Source organism: Crotalus tigris, unplaced genomic scaffold (genome assembly GCF_016545835.1).
Source record: "Crotalus tigris isolate CLP2741 ecotype Arizona unplaced genomic scaffold, ASM1654583v1 scf7180000019478.12717781048:2074007, whole genome shotgun sequence".
Lineage (NCBI taxonomy): Eukaryota > Metazoa > Chordata > Lepidosauria > Squamata > Viperidae > Crotalus > Crotalus tigris.
Genome location: NW_024097560.1, coordinates 861,913 through 880,715, shown reverse-complemented (window position 1 = coordinate 880,715; position 18,803 = coordinate 861,913). Strand labels below are relative to the sequence as shown.

The 18,803-nt window shown below is 47.2% G+C and overlaps 2 protein-coding genes across 9 annotated transcripts; one reads left to right on the top strand and one right to left on the bottom strand.

Moving 5' to 3' along the window:
- Positions 1–78: 78 nt before the first annotated feature.
- HVCN1 (hydrogen voltage gated channel 1) lies at positions 79–8,037 on the top strand. Of its 8 annotated transcripts, none has more exons than XM_039362570.1 (6): positions 79–810; positions 4,916–5,148; positions 5,944–6,048; positions 6,194–6,425; positions 7,088–7,200; positions 7,606–8,037. In XM_039362570.1, exons 2-6 carry the CDS (start codon positions 4,954–4,956, stop codon positions 7,678–7,680), a joined length of 720 nt encoding a protein of 239 aa, XP_039218504.1. In that variant the 5' UTR covers positions 79–810; positions 4,916–4,953; the 3' UTR covers positions 7,681–8,037. The 8 variants fall into 8 exon arrangements, with proteins under 8 accessions (XP_039218504.1, XP_039218503.1, XP_039218511.1 ...); XM_039362569.1 differs by having other exon boundaries at positions 80–810; positions 4,860–5,148; XM_039362577.1 differs by lacking the exon at positions 79–810 and adding an exon at positions 857–937.
- A 147-nt stretch (positions 8,038–8,184) lies between these two features.
- On the bottom strand, positions 8,185–17,804 carry TCTN1 (tectonic family member 1). The gene is made up of 14 exons (XM_039362565.1): positions 16,362–17,804; positions 15,357–15,477; positions 13,876–14,006; positions 13,181–13,350; positions 12,789–12,873; positions 12,088–12,197; positions 11,854–11,874; positions 11,043–11,168; positions 10,780–10,905; positions 10,538–10,620; positions 10,021–10,161; positions 9,494–9,647; positions 8,968–9,093; positions 8,185–8,668 (listed from the first exon to the last, which is right to left on the bottom strand). Exons 1-14 carry the CDS (start codon positions 16,654–16,656, stop codon positions 8,525–8,527), a joined length of 1,833 nt encoding a protein of 610 aa, XP_039218499.1. The 5' UTR covers positions 16,657–17,804; the 3' UTR covers positions 8,185–8,524.
- Positions 17,805–18,803: the final 999 nt, after the last annotated feature.

Here is an 18,803-nt window from a genome sequence, read left to right as displayed (position 1 = left end):
CCCCTCTCCATCCCCCCCCCCCAAAAAAAGTCCTATCTAAAGAGGTGAGAACTTAGTAAAGGGAGGGTCTCTTTTAGAGGCTCACGTGGGGGTCGAGAGGGGCTCAGGCATTTCCCTCTCCTAGGATAAGTAAATTGGGGGCTTTAGGGCTTTGGGTGTTGGGTGGAAGGTGGGGAAGGGTGACCCCTGCCCATCTCTGACCAAGAGGCGATCACAGTGGAGAAGGCCGCCCACTTTTGGAAGCAGCTCCACTGCTGGCTGGAGAGAGGATCCCTCTGGTGTCCCACGGAGGAGGTCTCTTAAAAATGGGATCTTTGCGGACTGCTACCCATACTGGAGCATAACATTGATTCCAAGCCAGTAAAGCCTTCCTACCCCTTAATTTGGGTAATCGGCAGGGATGACCAGGAGGGGCCACCAGGAGGGGCTACCTTGCCGGGCATTTGCAACTGGGAGCAAGGGAGGGTGAAGTTTGGTCTACAGGCAGAGATCCCAGAGATCTTTTAGCTAGTGGCCCTTAACTTGGAGTGGGGTTAGAACTGGGGGGCAGAGGCGGGTTAAGTCAAAACGGGTGGGGAAAAAACCCTCAAGCCGCCCGCTCCACCCCCAGAGCCCTCCCACTTGGGCAGCCCCACGGGGCAGGGAGCCCTGCCGTGGCTTTGGCCCGCGGAGTTGCGGGGCTGGCTGGCCAGCACAACGAAGCCGGCCGCCAGCTGAAGCGACCTTTCTTTCCCCCGGGATCCCCGCACGTCGCTGCTTGGAGCCGCGTCGGCAGCCCCAGCGGGGCTAACGCGGGGCTGGGCGTGCGGGGTGAGCACCGGACGGCGCTTTCTGCACCAATGGGGCGGGGGAGGCGGGGACGGCGGCCGGGAGAGGGAGGGAGGCGGCGGCCCCATCGGCCAGGCGAGGCTCCCGGAGCGGCTCGTGGCCCCGCACGGTACGGCACGGGGGGGCCCGGGAGGGGAGGGGAGGGAGCCGCGTCGGGCAGGGGCAGCCCCGGCGGAGACCCTCCGCGCAGCTTCCCCGCTGCGTGGCAGCCAGGGCCGGGGGGGGGCGGGCGGGGAGGGCTTGGTGGCCAAGGGGGCCGGGCTGCCCCGAACGCTCCGCTTCGGCCCCCCCCCCGAGCAGCCCGGGACGACGCCGAGGTACCCAGCCCCGCGCTTTTGGGGGAGGGGGCGTTTCAGGCGCCCCTGGGACGAGGGGGCGCTTCTCCCGCCCACTCCCCGCTCTGCAGCCGGGGAGCAAAGGGAGCGGGCGGGGCGGGGGGCTCTGCAACAAGCCCGCCAACTCGGCTGGGGGGCCGAAGCCCCCTCCGCTCGGCTCAGCCCAGCCGGACTGACGGACGGAGCCAAGAGCTCCTCCGCCCGCCTGGAAGCGGCTGATGCGGATCTGGAGGCGGGCGGGATGACGACCCGCGCCTGAAAGTAGCTCGGCCAATTCCACCGTCGCATGGTCTACCTCGGGGGTCCCCAAACTTGGTGAACTTCAACTCCCAGAAGTCTCCATCCGACAGCTGGCTGGGGAACTGGAGTCGAAGTCCATCGGTCTTCAAAGTTGCCAAGTCTGGAGACCCCGACTCTTATAGACACGGTGCTACCAGCCAGGACTCCGTTGCAGACGCCGTTGTTCTCCAGGAATGTAGATGCTCTGGCTACACGTTTAAAATGAAGCCCTCCCCAGAGAGGAAAAGTGCCCCCCAAATTTGTTTTTCAAATGAGAGAAAGAGGAACTTTTTTCAACATTAATAAAGAATAAAAAGGCTGCCTTTTGAACTGCGGAAGGGCCTTTCACTAAAAGAAAGAAAAGAAAGGGCAGAGAATATAGATGGAAACTGGGCGATTATTTAGAGATGTTAGTATAAATGACTTCCAACAGGATGTTAGCAAAACTATGAAACAGAGTCGACAAAGGCTTACTTAAGGCTTGGGAAGTATTGCCCAAAAGTGGAATGTTTTGTCATCTGCAACTTTTGATAAAGTGACTTATGTTGAGCCAAAGCAAAAAAAAAAAAAAAAGGAAGAGCCTGGAGAGCAAAGAGTGGCCGAAAGCATAAAAAAAGAGAGGCATTTTAATTGAGGATGGGGGGACAGTTTTCTGGGCAAGCAAGAGGCTCCGCCCCCAAATTCCAGGGAAGAAATGTGAAGAAGGTTGTTGGGGAGGGGTCTTCTAGATCCTAGAAGTTGGGAAAGGTCTTTCTTGGAGGAGGAGCAGACGGATTGCAAGAAAAGTAAATAAATCCCTTGAATTGGTTTCAGTGGAAGACAGAGAATATTTAACTAGGCAGATTTTTCTGCAAGCTTCAGTAAGTTTCCTAGGTGCTTTGGCGTGAACATGTTACGGTCAGCAAAGCTTGGTCAGCAAAACTCACAAGACAGGGGAGATGCCTGCTGGCCTTTGGCTCAGGGTCCCAAATTGGGGAATTCTGGAATGTGGAGGTGCTAGGTTAGGAAGGCAGCACAGGATTGTGACTGTGAGGGACCAAAGATCGTACGATTAGCAATTTGCTTGGGTTCGATAGAGAATTGTGGCTTATTCAACAAATCATAGTTAAACCAGGAGGCAGCATTGCTTGTCAACCAGGTGGCTGCCTGTCTTGGCCTCCCCCTTTTAGCATTGTAGGAGTAGAGCAGCTCTGCCTCTCTTCCCAGGTGAATGAAAGATGGCTAAGTGATGGTTTGTGGGAAGCTAGGATTTCTCCACAATCAACTGGTTTAGTTTGCCAGAAGAATCTTTCTTGAAAATGAAGTCCAGCTTTTCCAGACAGGTGACAGGTGAAACATTCATGGTTTCATGCCTGGAAAGATTCCTTCTTTAGAGTTTGGATGGGGTTAATCTTACAACTTTCCAAGAAAACAAGCAAACCAGAATAGGAGCTTTTTAATGCCCAGGAGACCTCAATGTTCTCCTGCCTCAGCTGTCCCCCCCCCTTCTTTTTTTTTTCCATGGGGCTTAGAGCACTAATTGGAGACTCCCGGAGTAGACAAGGCTGCCACAACATTTTATTCTGAGTTAAGCACCAGCTGTCAACCGAGCCACTGATGTTTGTAATCCATGATTAATGGCTTAGGATGGTTCTTGAACTCAACCACTTTGGGTTTAGTCAAGAAACAGGTATTACTTTCCTTCTTGGAGCTGTCTTATTTTAAGAGCTGGCTGCTATAAATAGGTAAAATCCTGATTTCCGGGGCTGAACTCGGAACTGCTTTCTCTCCTACACAACCGTTTGAGAAGACTGCAGGTTGTGTAAGCTTGTCCTAAGCTGGTGTTCCCACCCATCGGTTTGGTCCAACACGTTCAAGTTCAGGAGGAGGGGGGGGAGGGAAGAACAGGGGCCACTATATGAAGAAAGAACAGACTATTTGCAATTTATTTTGGGAGGAACATCAGAGGTATTTCTTCATGCTTAAAAATAGAACGCCAGCGTTTTGCAATAACCTTGAGTGTTTCAAGAGAATTCCTGGCTGCTTCGGCAGCCCCTGAAGGAAAGGGAGGCTGTTTGTTGCTAGACAGTATTCAGAATAACCCCTTCTGGGCAGCAAATAGATAAGAGGGTTGTAACTCCTGATCCTGTTTAGATTATGATTAGGTCGGAGATCTCTGCATAGCCATGCAAAGCTCTTCTTCCAATCACCTGGAAGCTATTAACCAGCAGGATCATAAACCAGCATTGACTGGAATTTATTTGACTGGTGTGGTACCATAAACAGAGCAAATATTCGTGCCAACTGCTTCTCTCAACCAGAGCTGACTTTGGTCGTAGTAAAACCAATTGGTGGCACTTTGGGCTAGTTTGAGCAAGTCCTGCCCCCTCCCCATGGGTCTTCCTTCTGCAGGAGCTTTCCATCGGGGTTCCTCATGCATCAGGTAGATGCCATCCCAGCCAAGGACAAGGAGAACTGTCCTAGCCATGGTTTGTACCCACAACAAACACAGAGAACTTGTCTAATGGCAGTGATTGGCTAGCCCTGGGTGGGCTTTCCCCTCTCGTTCACCCTCCCAGAGTTTCATCGGCAGAAAAGATTGCGACAGAAATGTCTTATGCAAAATAAAGCAAACAGGAAACGTGGGGGTTTTTTTTTTTGGGTTCTCCTTTGCCTCTCCTACAAGCCGGCAAAGGTCTCTCTAGCAGGGCAGAGGACTCTCTGGGGCGGGCTTCGGGGTCCTCAGGCTTGCTTGAGCTTCCTTGGCAGGAGAGAAACAGGCTGGGCCGGCGGAGAAAGAGAGCTTAAAACACGGTAAGAGGGAGACGGCTTTGGGGGTTCTCTGAGGACCAGGACTGGCTTCCTGTGTGGTTGTGATATTAATTCTCTTCTTCTTGAAGGTAGCATTTTCACACTGCTTCCTCTAAAAGGATCCCTTCTTTTATCTCTCTTCGCAGTGTCTGGAGGACAGGTTGGTTTCTTAATCCTCTTTCCTTTTTTTAAAAAAGGCACATAATTCCAGGGCTTTTTTCAACAGTGATTCAAGGGTAGAATAGTTCGTTAGGGAAGTAGCAAATTTCTTGGTGATGGTGAGGATGATTTGTTAAAACTGTAAGTTATCTGACTGTCAACGACTCTGGGTGGGTGTCTTTGAGCAGAGCCTGGGCTGTTGTTTTCTGCTGGGGAGGTGCCCTACATTTGGTTTTCTACATTGAGTAAGGACCTGGACTCAGTAACCTAAATCAGGGGTCTCCGATCTTGGCCACTTTAAGACCTGTGGACTTCAACTTCCAGAATTCATGCTGGCTGGGGAATTCTGGGAGTTGAAGTCCACAAGTCTTAAAGTGGCCAAGTACGGAGAGCCCTGAAAAACGATCACTTTAGTTGCGTGATTCTTCCTTTCTTCCTCTTTTTATCTGTCCATGAATGCATTTCTAGGAAGGTGACTGACTGAGCCTTGACTAACCAGGATGGCTTGTGATCTGCTTCTGCAGCTGTTCTCTGGGAGGTGATGTACTTTTGAGTGACCACCATGTCGATGTATCTGAAGCACTTCACGGTGGTGGGAGATGACACTGCCCAGTGGAACAACGACTACAAGAAATGGGAGGAGGAAGAGGAAGGAGAAGGGAAGTCACCCGAGGTTGCGGTGAAAGTCGAATCGGCACCCAGGCGTCCAACCTTCAGAGATGTCATGAAGAGGCTGTTCCAGTCCCACAAGTTCCAGGTATGGATGGGGGACTCTTCAGATGACGGTCACCACGGGCTCCCTCATCGGAGTTTGGTTGTCACACGAGCAAAGAGCGATACTGATAATCTTGAGTGCCACCTCGTCGCTTGATTCTGGCGTTGTGTCATTCCACTTGGTCTTAATCATGGATTGTTGGTCAATCTTCACTGGATTGGATCTGCAGAGTTTGTTAACTCATGGACAGTAGTATCCAAATCCCAGGTACGGTTTCTGCCACGTGCTTGTCCAAAACCCCCCAAATCACGTGAACTTAGCCAGTCTTGGTTTATTTAATAAACCGTATAAGTGGCATCCCATGGCTGTGTGCAGATTTTCAATCAGGTTTATCATTGTGGGGTCCTTGCTGCTCTCTGAGGTTGGTTGCTTTCTTGTAGACGTTTCATTACCAAACTAGGTATCATCATCAGTGGTAGTAAAGGAGTAGGGTTTGCTCTCTATAGATTAGTGGTTTGCTCTGTCAGATGAGAGTTGATGGGAGCGGACTTGGTGGTTCCTTGATTGGGTTGTTGTTTATTGTTAGCTTGCTTATCTGAGTTGGGTTATCATTCCTGGTTTTCCAGCCAGGAGTCCAATGCTTTAACCGGCATTTCTCAGTCTGGGCCACTTTAAGATGTGTGGGCTTCAACTCCCAGAATTCCCCAGCCATGACTTGTGTGTTGGACTTCGGTTATATTCACTGCTAACATAAACGGAGCTGACCTCAACCTCTGGTGATGGGTTTCCAGGAACATGTTACTGTTTTTACCCGAATGCTCTCCCTTTTCCTCACAGATTGTGGTGGTTTGCCTGGTGATCTTGGATGCTGTGCTGGTGCTGGGAGAGCTGCTTCTGGATCTGAAGATCATTCATCCCGACAAAGAGGAGATCGCACCAAAGGTGAAAAATGGGTGAACGGAGGAGACTCTCCAGGCAGGAGCGGCCTTAAGCTCAGCCAGAAGGTGGTGTCATCCCCCAAACCCCCCCCCCAGCTGTGTCCTGGGTGGCTTTTTCAGCTACCCACGGCCCCTTCTGTGCCCCCCAGGTGCTTCACTACCTGAGCCTCTCCATCCTGTCCCTCTTCCTGGTGGAAGTCAGCTTCAAGCTCTTCGCCTACCGCCTGGAGTTCTTCCACCACAAGTTCGAAGTCCTAGACGCCCTGGTGGTGGTCGTCTCCTTCATCCTGGACATCGTGGTCCTCTTTCAGGAGCATCAGTTTGAAGCGCTCGGCCTGCTGATCCTGCTCAGGCTGTGGCGAGTGGCCAGGATCATCAACGGTACGTCTTGGAAGCAGGATGGGAATTAAACTCTAAGAACCGTGTCCTCTTTATCCAAGGATGACTGAGACACTTTGAGTGAAAGCTTCCTCCTTCTCCTCTAGAACATTTCCCTTCTTCCCTGTCTACCAAGACTGCCTTTACATAACCCCCCCCCCGCTTTGCCCAAGGCCATTGGTTCAAGGGGTGGGCTCTCAGAGGCCTGATCCTATGGGAGACCCCTGAATAACAGAGCTGGAAGGGACCTTGGGGGTCTTCTAGGGCAAGCCCCTGCTCAAGCAGGAAACCCCATACCATTTCAGACAAATTTATCCAATCTCTTTTTAAAACCTCATGTTGGAACAACCCCCCCCCCCGTTTCTGAAAGAAGCCTTTGCACTGGTTAATTGTTCTCACTGTCAGTAAATTTCTCCTTAGTTCTAAGTTGGTTCTCTCCTGGATTCCTTTCCATCTTTCTGAGAACTGATAAAAGAACTAGAAAGTATTAAGTTAGCCTCCAAGTTTGTCAATGTTTATACCATTCCAGCCCTCCATTCCCCTTTCTGCCATGCCTTCCTAAGCAGGAGGTTTACTGTAAATGTTTTGCAATGCTAATTTTTAAGCAGCCCTCAGGCTTGGCTGATAGTTTTGGAAACTGTTCTGTCCTTCAATTCTCTCTGCAGGAATAATCTTATCAGTGAAGACCCGCTCAGAACAGCAGATCTCCAAACTGAAGCAAGCCAACATACAGCTGAGTGCCAAAGTCCAACAGCTGGAAAGCAGCTCTGCAGAGAAGGTAAGTTTTTAATTTCTTCAAGAGGATTGCCCTGACCCAGCTGAAACAACAAGATTTCTAGCCTACTTGCCACTAAATTTATTCTAATGTAAGGGCACGGCTTTGACTCTGCTCTTAGAAGTGCCCAGAACCCCTCTCTTTTTTTTCATCAAATATAAAATGTAGCCAGGAAGAAATGAAAGGAAAAGAATCAATAATGATAACTGAAAATTCAGATGTCCTATTTTTATTTATTAGATAAGAGATAACTGCTCGTAGGCTTCCTTCAGAACTTTTAAATTCCACTTTCCCTCTTCTGTTCATCTGATTTCCCTCCCCCCCAAATTGGAAAAGGGCTGTTGATAAAAACATGCATCCGAGGCCTGAGGGACACAAGAAACCACCTCATTTCTTTTTCTTCAACAGGAAATAGAGGTTGAAAGGCTGAACAATCTTTTGAAGCAACATGGGTTACTCAGCCAGCCCCAAAAAGATGCCTGAATTGGACCTGGGGTGGCCAATCTCTTCCGTGGATTCTGTTCTGGCCCCGAGAAGTTACTTCACGTTTACAGGGTGACCTTGGTAAAAAAATATCCTTTGGCACATTTCTCAGCACGGGTTCCTGTCCTCCCAGGCTGATGCCCTTCAGATAGGGTGGACGCTGCCTTCTGCCCTCCTCCTAGTCATGCTCAGAGGGGGGGTTGGAGGGCACTTGGCTGGGACTAGATCTCTTTGGGAGACCCAGAGCGGTAGAACAGCTTCAGCGCTATAAAATGACCGGTGCCGTTCTTTCTTGTACGGCCGTACAGTTTCGCAAGACTTGCTGGAAATATTGTAATAAATTCAAATCCATATTCAGAGGTGGCCTCCGATAATTCACAAAAGCTACAGCTGTAGCAGCTGGAAGAGGTTTCTAATGTACAGGGCAGAATCCTTCTCCATCGTCCCCCATTTCAGAATTCTTTATTTTTCTTGTGCCCTTTGAGCAGCTGACATAGGGGCTCCGTTAACTATTGCATTTTACACTCTTGGGCATAGCAAGCAAAGTTCCCCCAATCTGGGGCCCGCTGAATGCATGGATTTCAACTCCCAGCCTTCCCATCTGCGTGTCTCTCTTGCGCAGCAGCACCTGGCAGAATCCGTGCCTCAGTCCGTATTCGCTTATGAACTAGCAGCAGCAGCAAGACAATCTTCCATCAAGCTCTGCCAAGGTCCTCCCAAAGCTGAGGCTGGCAGAAACGGCTTTGGCCTCTGCTCACTTTGATGCAACAGCTGTTTTCAACTTCAGCGTGGATCTGAAGAAAGCTTCCCACTTTTTAAAAAATAAAGCTGGTATCTTTGGATTTTAAACAAACGGGAAGAAAAAATCAAAGGGCAGGTGGGCCTCAATGGTGGGCCAAGCCTTGTATCCTGGCTGGGCAGGGGCAGAGATATCAACAAAGGAAACGGCGCTGAGTATCTGGACGATGCTTTCACTTCCTGAATCGACCTGCAAGAGAGAGAGAGAGAGAGACTCAGTCAGGCCACGGTTTCCCCCTAAATGTGATCTAGACCAATGTTTCTCAGCCTCTGCAACTTTAAGGTGTGTGGACTCCAGTGCCCAGAATTCCCTGGCCAGCCATGCTATAAGGTGCCAAGGTTACCTTTCAGAAGAGAAAGGCAGTTTTATTAGGCACGTGTCTTGACACCCACAGACAGTGCCTTGCGATCACGGAATGAGTGCACCAAGTTAAAAATAAGCTCCCCGCGTTCTTCCATCCCCTCCCTTCACAGAAGATCACCACCCACCTTGGGTAAGGCAGCCGTTGTTATGATCACTGTGAGGCTCTCAATTTTAGCCTGGGGGTTAACCAAGGAGCCGTATTTAGTCCACTTCACTTCCATTTCAAAGGACACGGGGATTTCACAGGTGGCCTGAAACAGTCAGACAGACGTTCGTAGGTCACAAGCCTCTCTTTGCGCAAGGGGGAGGCCCTCCCACCCTGGCTAAGCATGCAGGATGTCACCTACTGCACTTTGTCCCATAAACAGGGCTCGGAGCATCTGAGTCATCTATGAGAGTGCATAAAATTGTTAGATAAGAACGAAAGCTGCACCCAAACTGCTTGGGGACATCAGTAAATTTCCCAGCATCTTTTTGTGCAGTGTTCTGATTTTTATTTTTTTTTACTTTGCCTACATAGGATACATCCTGTTACATAGCCTATTTGCATCCCCCAAAATAGTCTTGGGGTAGTGTTTCTCTCCCAGGACAGTTCTTGGGGTAAAGAAAACATCCATCCAGATGTTAGCCAGGGTTAGTCTGACTTCTTACCGGTTTGGTGGAATTGTAAGAGATTTGGACCCAGTCTGGTCCGTTCTGAGGCAAGGAATCTCCAAAAGAGGCCACATAGTCTGGAAAATTTTGGCCCTTCAACACCCTTAGGAGCTCTGGAGCCAGAAGTGTGCAGTCGACACTGTTGGTAATTCTTCAAGAAAGAAAATTGCCATCAGCAACCCTGGGACGGGTGCCTGTGTAAATTTATATAAATCTGTCTGTGGAAAAGCTAAGCAACAGCAGGCTTGTGTTCTCTGAAAAGTTGGGATGAGGTTACCAATAACTGCCATGACAATGTCTGGACTCAGAAATAAGCAGGGGAAAGATGGAGGGGTCTTCCCCAATGTGGGCAGAGAAGCCCCTCTCCATATCCCTCCACAACCCCCCCCCCCAGCAATTCCTGAGGTCTTCCAGCTATCACATTAGATGGGGTAGCTGTGGCAGTGAACTACACATCTGCCTTCCCAGCATCCAAGTAAGGAGGGGAGACAACGGGTCAGAAAGATAGTAGGCTTAAGCCTTACCGCACTTTGCATCCAGACATCATATTGTACCCAAAGAGTACTGGAGTTCGGCTCCCTTCCGCCCGGAAACAGTCCTGGGCTGTGGTGCTTTTCATCATGGTCAGCTGGCTTCCTTCGTTCAAACTCTGAATGACTCCAGAGGTGGATGCAAGGGAGTGAAGGAAAAACAAGGTTTTGGTGCAGCAGCCGAGCTTAGGCGTGGCCAGAGCTGTGGTTTCGATTACTGAATTAGCCCCCGTTAGTTGGATTTGCACAATATAGAAGTTGTGGCTTGCAAACGCGATGGCAGGACAGGCACAAGAAGGGGCAGAACTGGTCCAGAAACAATACCTGAGCTCAGCTTCGCAATACCAGCTACACAGATCGTCCTCAACTTACAATGATTCATTTAGTGACTGTTCGAAGTTACAACGGCACTGAAAAAAGCGACTGATGATTATTTTCCCACACTTATGACTTTTGCAACACCCATCTTCCAGAGTGAATTTGGCTTAAATAATGGAGGAAAAAAGGATATCCAGTTGATCTAAATCCAGCTCTTATTGGCAACCCAACAAGATAACCTGGGCTTCCACTGAAAGGAACGGGCTGAGTATCTTGCTATTAAAAAAGTAAAAAAAAATCAATGTTGCAAATTAGTGATTTTTTATTCTTTGCATTGAATACAAAGCCACAAATCCCTTAGCACTGTAGGTAAGTAGCTATTATTATGTCAGTGACATATATATATATATATAATTCACATCATTTAGGAGTTACCTGTATGAAACGGATAGCAAAGCTCTGCTGCAGAAAAGCAGCGCTGATAGGAACTGTCCCCAGGACCAGCGAGATGGCTGCCCCCAGGATTTCACCTGCCTCAGTAAAGGTAACGAGGTAACTGGCCTGAAATGCAAGGGTGATTTACTTTATTTGACTTATGTGTTGACCAAACTCCAAATTCACTCGAGGGGGCTCACGGTATAAAAACCAAACCTATTATCAGAATAAAGACCTGAAATGAGAGGGCAAGGGCTGCCTACCTCAAGAACAAGATTGCTGCACGACTGATCATTTAACACAGGGAGCAACACAACATCTGCATTAGCCAGGCGAGTGCGCAGCCCCTCTGGCGTCTGAACTGTGACGGACTGGATGGTGACGTTAACCTGAAAAGATTCATAAGCAACAACCACCTTGTACAAGTTTACTTTGAACACAGGCAGGATTCAGATCCTACGGCTGGTGGTTTAGGCCTAGGATGTAGTTTGTTCAAACTAGTATTAAACCACAGATTGGCATAATGTATGAACTGAACTACATAAACACTAGTGACACAAAAGCCCCAGGAAAGAGAAGGGAAAGTTATTATTCTCCCTTATCCTCTATGTAAACTGACAAGTGTTCAAGGAAAAATTGACATATCCCTTTTAAACAAAACCTCTCTTGGGAAGTGTTTTTTGCTCTGGAATGGGTGAAATGTTTTAAGGTAAATTTTTACTCATCCTGCACTGTAAGAGAAACCTTAATAAGATCAAACACAGGGGTGATTAGTTTCCATTTCCCCCCAGGAAGCAAAGAGAGCAGAGAAGCACCTGCTGCTCTTTCCCCTGTGCCCCATCCAGACGCATCCTTGGTCTGCACCTGCCTGCTTCCAAGGAGAGCAATTCTGCTTTGCAACGGTTTTCAAATTCACCCACAAAAATAGAGATGGCCCTTGGAAGATCCACCTAGCGATAACCGCCCCGTTATTCCTTAATTATAGTGGGAGAGCTGCCATTAAGTATCACTAAGTACAATCTGCCTACAGATGCGTCGCAAGTGGCTCAAAGTCGGAATTAAAATTAAACTTACGGTTCGGCTGGAATTTGGTACCTGATGGGAATAAGGAAAGAAGTCATGCTTCAGGGGAAGCATTGCCACCTATTGTACAAATGACAAGCTGGCCGGCCTTGTCCCAACCTCTCGGCATCCGGGTCAGAAAATCTCTTTTCTCTCCGAGCGACAAATAAACCAGCAGTTCTGACGTCACACCCCTCCCTTCCATTTGTTTTGTGCCTTCTGAAGGCTCCCGAAATAAGTGCTTACTGCCAAAATGCTAAAATTGCTGTAAAACAGCATGCTGAGTTCGGGAAGGGTGGAACATTCATCCATTTTGATCGCCGTGTTGCATTTTTCAGCCTGGGTCATTAAGAAACCTGGAGAAAGCAGCAAAGAAGAGGACTCAGAGGGAAATCTTCAGTTTGGCGAAGACTACGTCCATTTTAGGGATTAAATCAAAAGCCCAGCAATGCTTGCCTTAAGACTGGGCTCCATTGCAACAAGCTGCCTTTTCTAGAACTCTCTCCCTGTGTCCAATATTAATGTACACGTGCTCCCCCTGGTTTACTTAGAAAATGTTCTACTTTTGGGCTCCAGAGGCACCAAAGGAAGTTCAGATTAATTCAGGCTAGAAACTTATGATAAAAAGAAGACTCATTTGACATTGTCTCATCCAAACTTCCGTTCCTCATATCAGGCCTCAGCCCCATCTAGCTGATGGTTGTGGTAAGAAGGATACTCTAACTGGGGGTCAACTTGAGCCAGAGATGAAACGGAGGTGTAGTTTATCAATCCCAGGATCTTCTGCCCACAGCTCAGAAACCTAAGCCCCTGTCTCCTGTTTGTGTCTTATCCATATCCACTAAGTAGGTAGAGATTCAGGTCTGTGTTTCGAAGCAGGCCTGGAACTCTTAGAAACACAAGTCCTTCAAAAATATTGTGCTCTAAAGAAGAAGCTGTTCTCTGACCTGCAGGATTCTCATGAGCACAATGGGAAAAAAGTGGAGCAGGCAGCCTCAGAAAGCCGTTGGTTGTTTGAATGAGATCCTTAAACTGTCAAAGGAAAAGAAAACAAGTTTCATTTTCTACCAGGAAGAAGACACTTGGTCACTGTTCATCCATGGGAAGTTTTTGCTCGGCCCTTCCCAATCCTGAGAATCAGTCTGTGGGAAACTGCTTAGAGCAGGAGTCTTCAAACTCGGCCTGGCTGAGGAATTCTGGGAGTTGAAGTCCATGAGTCATAAAAGGGCCGAGTTTGAAGACCCCTGGCTTAGACGAAGTTTAAGGCCGCTGCATTTGTCCCTTGGACAAAATCTAACGTGGCTTCAAGAGATAGGATGTGCAAAGAGGGTCTCTTTACTTTGTATCTGCTGGTGTCGTTTGCACCAGCCTCCTGCAGGGTCTCAGACTCTGCTTCCGGCACAAGATCCTTTCCAGTAGCAAAGCTGCCCCTGTCAAATTCTTGAAGGAGCCTATCAAAATTCTGCAGAGTGGGTATTTCTGGAGCTTGGAAGGAGAGGCCAGCCTTATCTGGAAAAAGAAAAAGAAGTTTGAGAGGTTTAGTAAATGCATTGGGGCATTTCAACTAGATCCCTGCACATCCTGAGCATTGTGGTCATATGAAAAAAAAAACCTTGCTACCTGTTCAGCATCTTAATTGCTACCCATTGCTACCTTTCTCTCTTCCAAAACGAAAGGCAATACACTGAAACAATAAAGGTTCATCTTTTGGCTTAACTCGAGGCTTCAGGATGGGGGCAGACTATATAGAATTTGTACTGATGTTGCAAGTCATGGACGTGATCAGAACAAAAACCCATTTTATTGGAATTAAATATTTCATATGCTCTCCCAACTTGGTTGGCTGAGGAATTCTGGGAGATGAAGTCCACAAGCTGTAAAGTTGCCAAATTTGGAGACTCCTGATCTAGATGCCCACCTCAACGTGACTGTGTTTTTTCAAACCCTGTGGATTCCCCCCCCCCCAATCCTATCCCAGCAGTCTGCTTATCCTTAGAGGGACTATTCAGCGAGGCTTAATTTTGTTCTACTTACAGTTGGAGGTCTGAAGGCAGAACACAGAAGGGTTGACTTTTTCAACTAGCTGAAATATCCTTTCTGGAGGCTGAGCTGATTGATCTATTGAATAGTGGGCTTCTGGTTGCTTGCAGAAATGCCTGTCACCTCTAGAGAAAAGAGAAGCTTGTCAACGTTTAACCTTTTTTACATACAGGAATGCCTTTTTTCCTACATGGAAGAAAAAAATGGTTGTCGAAACAAGGCACATAAATGATTTTAAAAACCCTCTGAAATCCAACCGCCATGTGCAAACAGTCAGTAGCACAAAAGGGCTTTGAAAAATATTTTAGACAATGTAAAAAGAAAGTGCCAAATATTCAGCTGCATCTTCCAGAAACCTATGCATGCAACCAACCTGTGCCTCTCTATTGATAGGGTGGGTATTTGATTTCATAGGTAAAAATTCATCTAGAGATCGGCTTTAAATCTGGCACATCTGTTCTCAAAATACTGTGTGTAGATGGCAATCCTGGCAAGTAGGAGCCAGGATTAATCCCTGGGGTGGCACAATTCTTGTTTCAAAGAGCAGAGGACAATTTTCTGCAAGGAGACAAGGTGAGGTGTTGTGAGGGAAAAGAAAGCAGTTGGATAAATGAAGCCGGTGGTTTGGACAGACCTGTAAAATAGAGATGGGTCTGTAGAAAAGGCTACAAAATCTGTGTTGGGAGGCTGCAACAGGAAACTCGCTGGCAAATTGGTATTTAAAGAGGACATTGCTAATCCGCAAAGGTTTAATTTGGTTGTCAAATTCACAATGCATAAGAACAACAGAGGTGGAAGAAGCTGTGGAAAGTAGAGCGGGTAGGCTGCCAAAAAGGAAATGGCCTACAGAACAAGTAACAATAAAGCAGGATGCAGATTGTAATGGGTTACTAATAGTGCACACAGTATTCAAAATGCACCCCTAAAAATATCTTGGTAGCCATGGAGGCATTGTTCTAATGTGGAGAACTAGCAAAAATACATTGCCACTGTTGTTTCTGAAACCAGGGACATTAAATTGGGCACAGAAATGCAAGCAAGTGGCAATTCTGTTATGTAAAGAGCTAATGCAGAACTTAGAAAATTTGCATAGTGTTCAAATGGTCGAATTCCGCTTTATACCTAGCTGCAAAAACCTCTCTGCAAGCAAGCCTCACAGGTTAAGAAAAGCTTTTTCCCAGCATGCTGTTTTTCCACTTCACAGGCTCTGCGACTCAGTAAAGCTTTTAATGAAACACCTCTGCCCTCTGTATTCTGCACTGAGACCATTTTGTGAGAAGACTGTCACTTCAAAAGCTGCTTATTTGAACCACATCCTATTTTCATTCTATTAATATACATTTTTTTAATCTCGAGAGGGCGGCATCCTCAATTTGCTATTCTGATGTGGCAAGTTCAAACAGAGTGCATTAGAGATCTCTGTGGAAATATCTAAATGCATATTTGCGTCAGTCTATACTAGCATGTGCACTTACGTGACAACGGGAACGGAACATGCAGTAAAAACACTGAAATCCGCAGCCGTGCAAACAGGATCGCAACAACAGTTTATGTCACATTGATCCTCCAGCAGGTCACAGACGCATAGCTCAGTCACTGAAAAACAGATTTGACAACAATGGTAGTGAATAGTTAAGTAATAATAATAACCTTGAATGCAATTTCAAAACATCTGGAGCACCCCTTGAATGCCATCAGCACCAACAAATCTCATCAATCAATTGCAAAAGGCAGATTGACTCGGAACAGCTGACATCCCATGATGATACCTTTGACACCATCAAAAAACATCTGCTTATTCCAGGTCCTCGAAAGGACTCGATAGATGGATACAAATGCCACATTTAGGCTGAACATCTGGCTGACTGTGCGATGAACCATAATTTATTAAATATACACGCCCCACCTCCCGACTGCCAAAAACAGTAAAAATCATTTTGCATGAACTACTTTAATTCAGAGCAATTGAACGAAAAGAATTTCAGATCAAGGGTCCTTTTCTTATAGCCGTGTAAATCTGGGATTTACCAAGGAGAAAAACTATAGAAATAGGGCCATAGATGAGGCTGCTCTGGCAGAGCTCCAGATGTCAATGACCGACAACTAAGTTTTTTTTTCTTTTTTAAAAATGTCGTATTATTGTACTTCCATTGTTTATTTTTTATTCCTTTGCTATCGTTATCTTTACACTTTTTATCATTTTTCCGTTTTATTCTTATAAGCCGCCTAGAGTAGCCCCATAACAACATAGGCAGCCAATGAATTTAACAAATAAATAAAATAAATAAACTCCCATAATCCTTAGGGCTCGCTTCCTATGGCCTACGATGCTGGGAACTGTAGTCTGACCTGCTACCCTATGAAGGGACAGCAGTCAGACCCTTCCGCTCCTTCCGCCTTTCTGCCGGAAGCGCCCAATCCGGGACTTCGGCATGACTGCTCCTGTCCATGGAGGCTCCATCAGTCCACAGCAGACCCACCCTTGGTCACGGGCGCCGGCCACGAGCCGACATGAGGCGGCGTTTGGGAAGACGTGAGAGGCGGACTGGATGCCTCGACGGGGCCCGGCGTCGAGATCGCCCGGTTCAGGGGCGAAGGAGGAGGGGGCTCTGTCGTTGATCCCGCCACGGTGGCTCCGCCCGGACTGGTGGACGGCTTCGGAGGGGCTTCGCTCGTAGGCCCGGCCGTGGACGGGCAAACCCCTGGCAGCAGCAACAGGAAGAAAGCGGAGCGCCTCAGCAGAAGCGGCGATGCCGGTCCGCCCGATCGCCTCATTTCGCCTGCCAGGCCGCAGCGGCCTAGGCCTCAGTTGGACGCCCTGCGCTGGTAACCATGGAGACGCGCAAGGTACGCTGGGAGCCTTCGGAGCTCTAGGAGGCCATGAACTGCGCTCGAAGCATGTCGGGAAGGCGTTGCCAGGGAACGGCTTGACGTTATAGCCCCCCTCTCCAGAAGTATTTTTCTTCCTTGTTAGGAATTCTGGGACTTGTAGTCTCAGCAGCTTTTGGTCCACTTCCCACAAGGAACCCAGTAATTCTGGTTTATGTTATTCAACTGACAGCACCAGGCTTCGTGTTAGCCAGTCTGGGGGACATGATGGGGCTGCGAGAGGCTTCAACAAGAATGGAGGAGTTACAGGCAGAGATGTTGTTAAAAAACAGTCATTGCTCACTCAAAAGGCTAAGTTGGGGTGTCCAATCTTGGCCAGCCCAAGATTAAGACCTTCCCCAGACAACATGGGACTTAAAGTTGTGATCCTTATAGAAGGGAATATTTGTAGCTCAGAGTTGAAATGAGTCCATGCACTGATGTTGTTACCTAGTTTGGTAATGAAACATCTGCAAGAAAACAACCAAACTCAGAGCCCTCAGGACCCCTTAAAGTTGTGTTTTGGTTTTTGGAAAGCTCAATTAACCCGAGTGGCTGGACTTGAAGAGCACCTGCTGTCTGGAGCAGTGTCCTCTGAACAGTTCCCATCCTAATGTTCAGAAAATGGCTAAAAACACAGCTATTCTCCCAAGTCTTGGGATACAGTAGTTTGAGTTGTTTGAGTTGTCATGGATTGTTTTAGCTGGATATCTCTGACTTTCTTGGTTGTTCTTGCTTTTAAAACTATAAGCCATCCAGAATCTTGTGCAGCCAGGGGCTTCTACATTGTAAAATTAAATTAAATGTTTATCTGGTTATTAAATGAAAAATGCCCTTTGTCGATCAAGGTCCCTGTAGCTTCACCGTTTGAACAGCAGAGGGAGTATGGGACCAGAAGGTATTTTGACAGGCATTAAGGAAGCTAGCAAATACCCGCTGCATAGGAACAAAATGAAGAAACTTTAAAAAAAAAAGTTTCAGCTTATGTACAAATGTCAAATTTTCCACAGCTTCCAAGTCTGGCACCAGTGTGAGCTGATGACTCATTCCTAACCAAGCAAGAATTTATCTATAATAAACCCCAAACTTCTCATTTGAAAAAAAAACACTTTTTGATCTCACATCAATTTTTGGCATTATTTAACGTGCAACTTTTGCACATTTTACAGAAGTACACTTAACTGCTTGCATTTGGTCAGGTTTGAGACACACACACAAACACACACACACCCATGTGCATAGCTGGTCCTGTTGTGAGTCTAATGACTAACAAGCTCAGTATGTGGTTATGTAAATCAGCCTTAGACTTTCCAAAATCTCACAAAATGAGTATGAACCAAGCAGAACTTATATTATTAGGAACAGCAGATCCCCATGGAGCAGGCTGTTCTTAATCAAGTAAATTTCATTCCTATAAGAAGTTCAGGCAAATATCTTCACTGCTAGTACCCCCCTCCTCCCAGATTTTCAGATGTTTTGTTGTGTGACAAAATCACAAACTCGATGACCTGCAATTAAAATGAAGATAAGGTGGATGAAGGACTGCGGAGGGCTGTTGGCAAGCACAGCCATATAAAAACTTTAGGCTGTGTGGACTTCCACTCCCAGAATGCCCGACTCCCCAAGGAGACTGGGGAATTCTGGGAAGTACACATCTTAAAGCTGCTGAGGTTGAGACACTTTGCTCTAGAAAGTAGCAGAAAAGAGGGCGGTTGTGCTTGTGTAACACTTGTGGGTTTATCAGGAATGTGCACTGGGGAATGATGGCATTGTAGTCCCACACCATCTGGAGAGAGTTGATTTATGCAATTCATGTCATTGCAAATTGCCTGGTATCTTAGGAGTGGATGATTTATAAGTTTACATTCAGTGATTCACTGAACACAACTAGGGCAAGAAAAGTCTTAAAATGGGGCAAAACTCACAAATGTTTCACTTAGCAAAAATAAATTTTGGACTCAACTGTGGTCATAATTCAAGCTCATGTATACAAAGAGTAATACTCCTCTGTCAAACAAATTGGCCTGAAATGTTCTCTGATCCTCCCCAATTGC

Coding starts and splice junctions, on each gene's coding strand:
- HVCN1 (XM_039362570.1), top strand. CDS start 4,954: ATGTCGATGTATCTGAAGCACTTCACGGTGGTGGGAGATGACACTGCC. Junction 6,049..6,193: donor AAGAGGAGATCGCACCAAAG/GTGAAAAATGGG, acceptor TGTGCCCCCCAG/GTGCTTCACTACCTGAGCCT. Junction 7,201..7,605: donor AAAGCAGCTCTGCAGAGAAG/GTAAGTTTTTAA, acceptor TTTCTTCAACAG/GAAATAGAGGTTGAAAGGCT.
- TCTN1 (XM_039362565.1), bottom strand. CDS start 16,656: ATGAGGCGATCGGGCGGACCGGCATCGCCGCTTCTGCTGAGGCGCTCC. Junction 15,478..16,361: donor GCCGGCGCCCGTGACCAAGG/GTGGGTCTGCTG, acceptor TCTGTTTTTCAG/TGACTGAGCTATGCGTCTGT. Junction 10,906..11,042: donor GCAGCAATCTTGTTCTTGAG/GTAGGCAGCCCT, acceptor CTTGCATTTCAG/GCCAGTTACCTCGTTACCTT.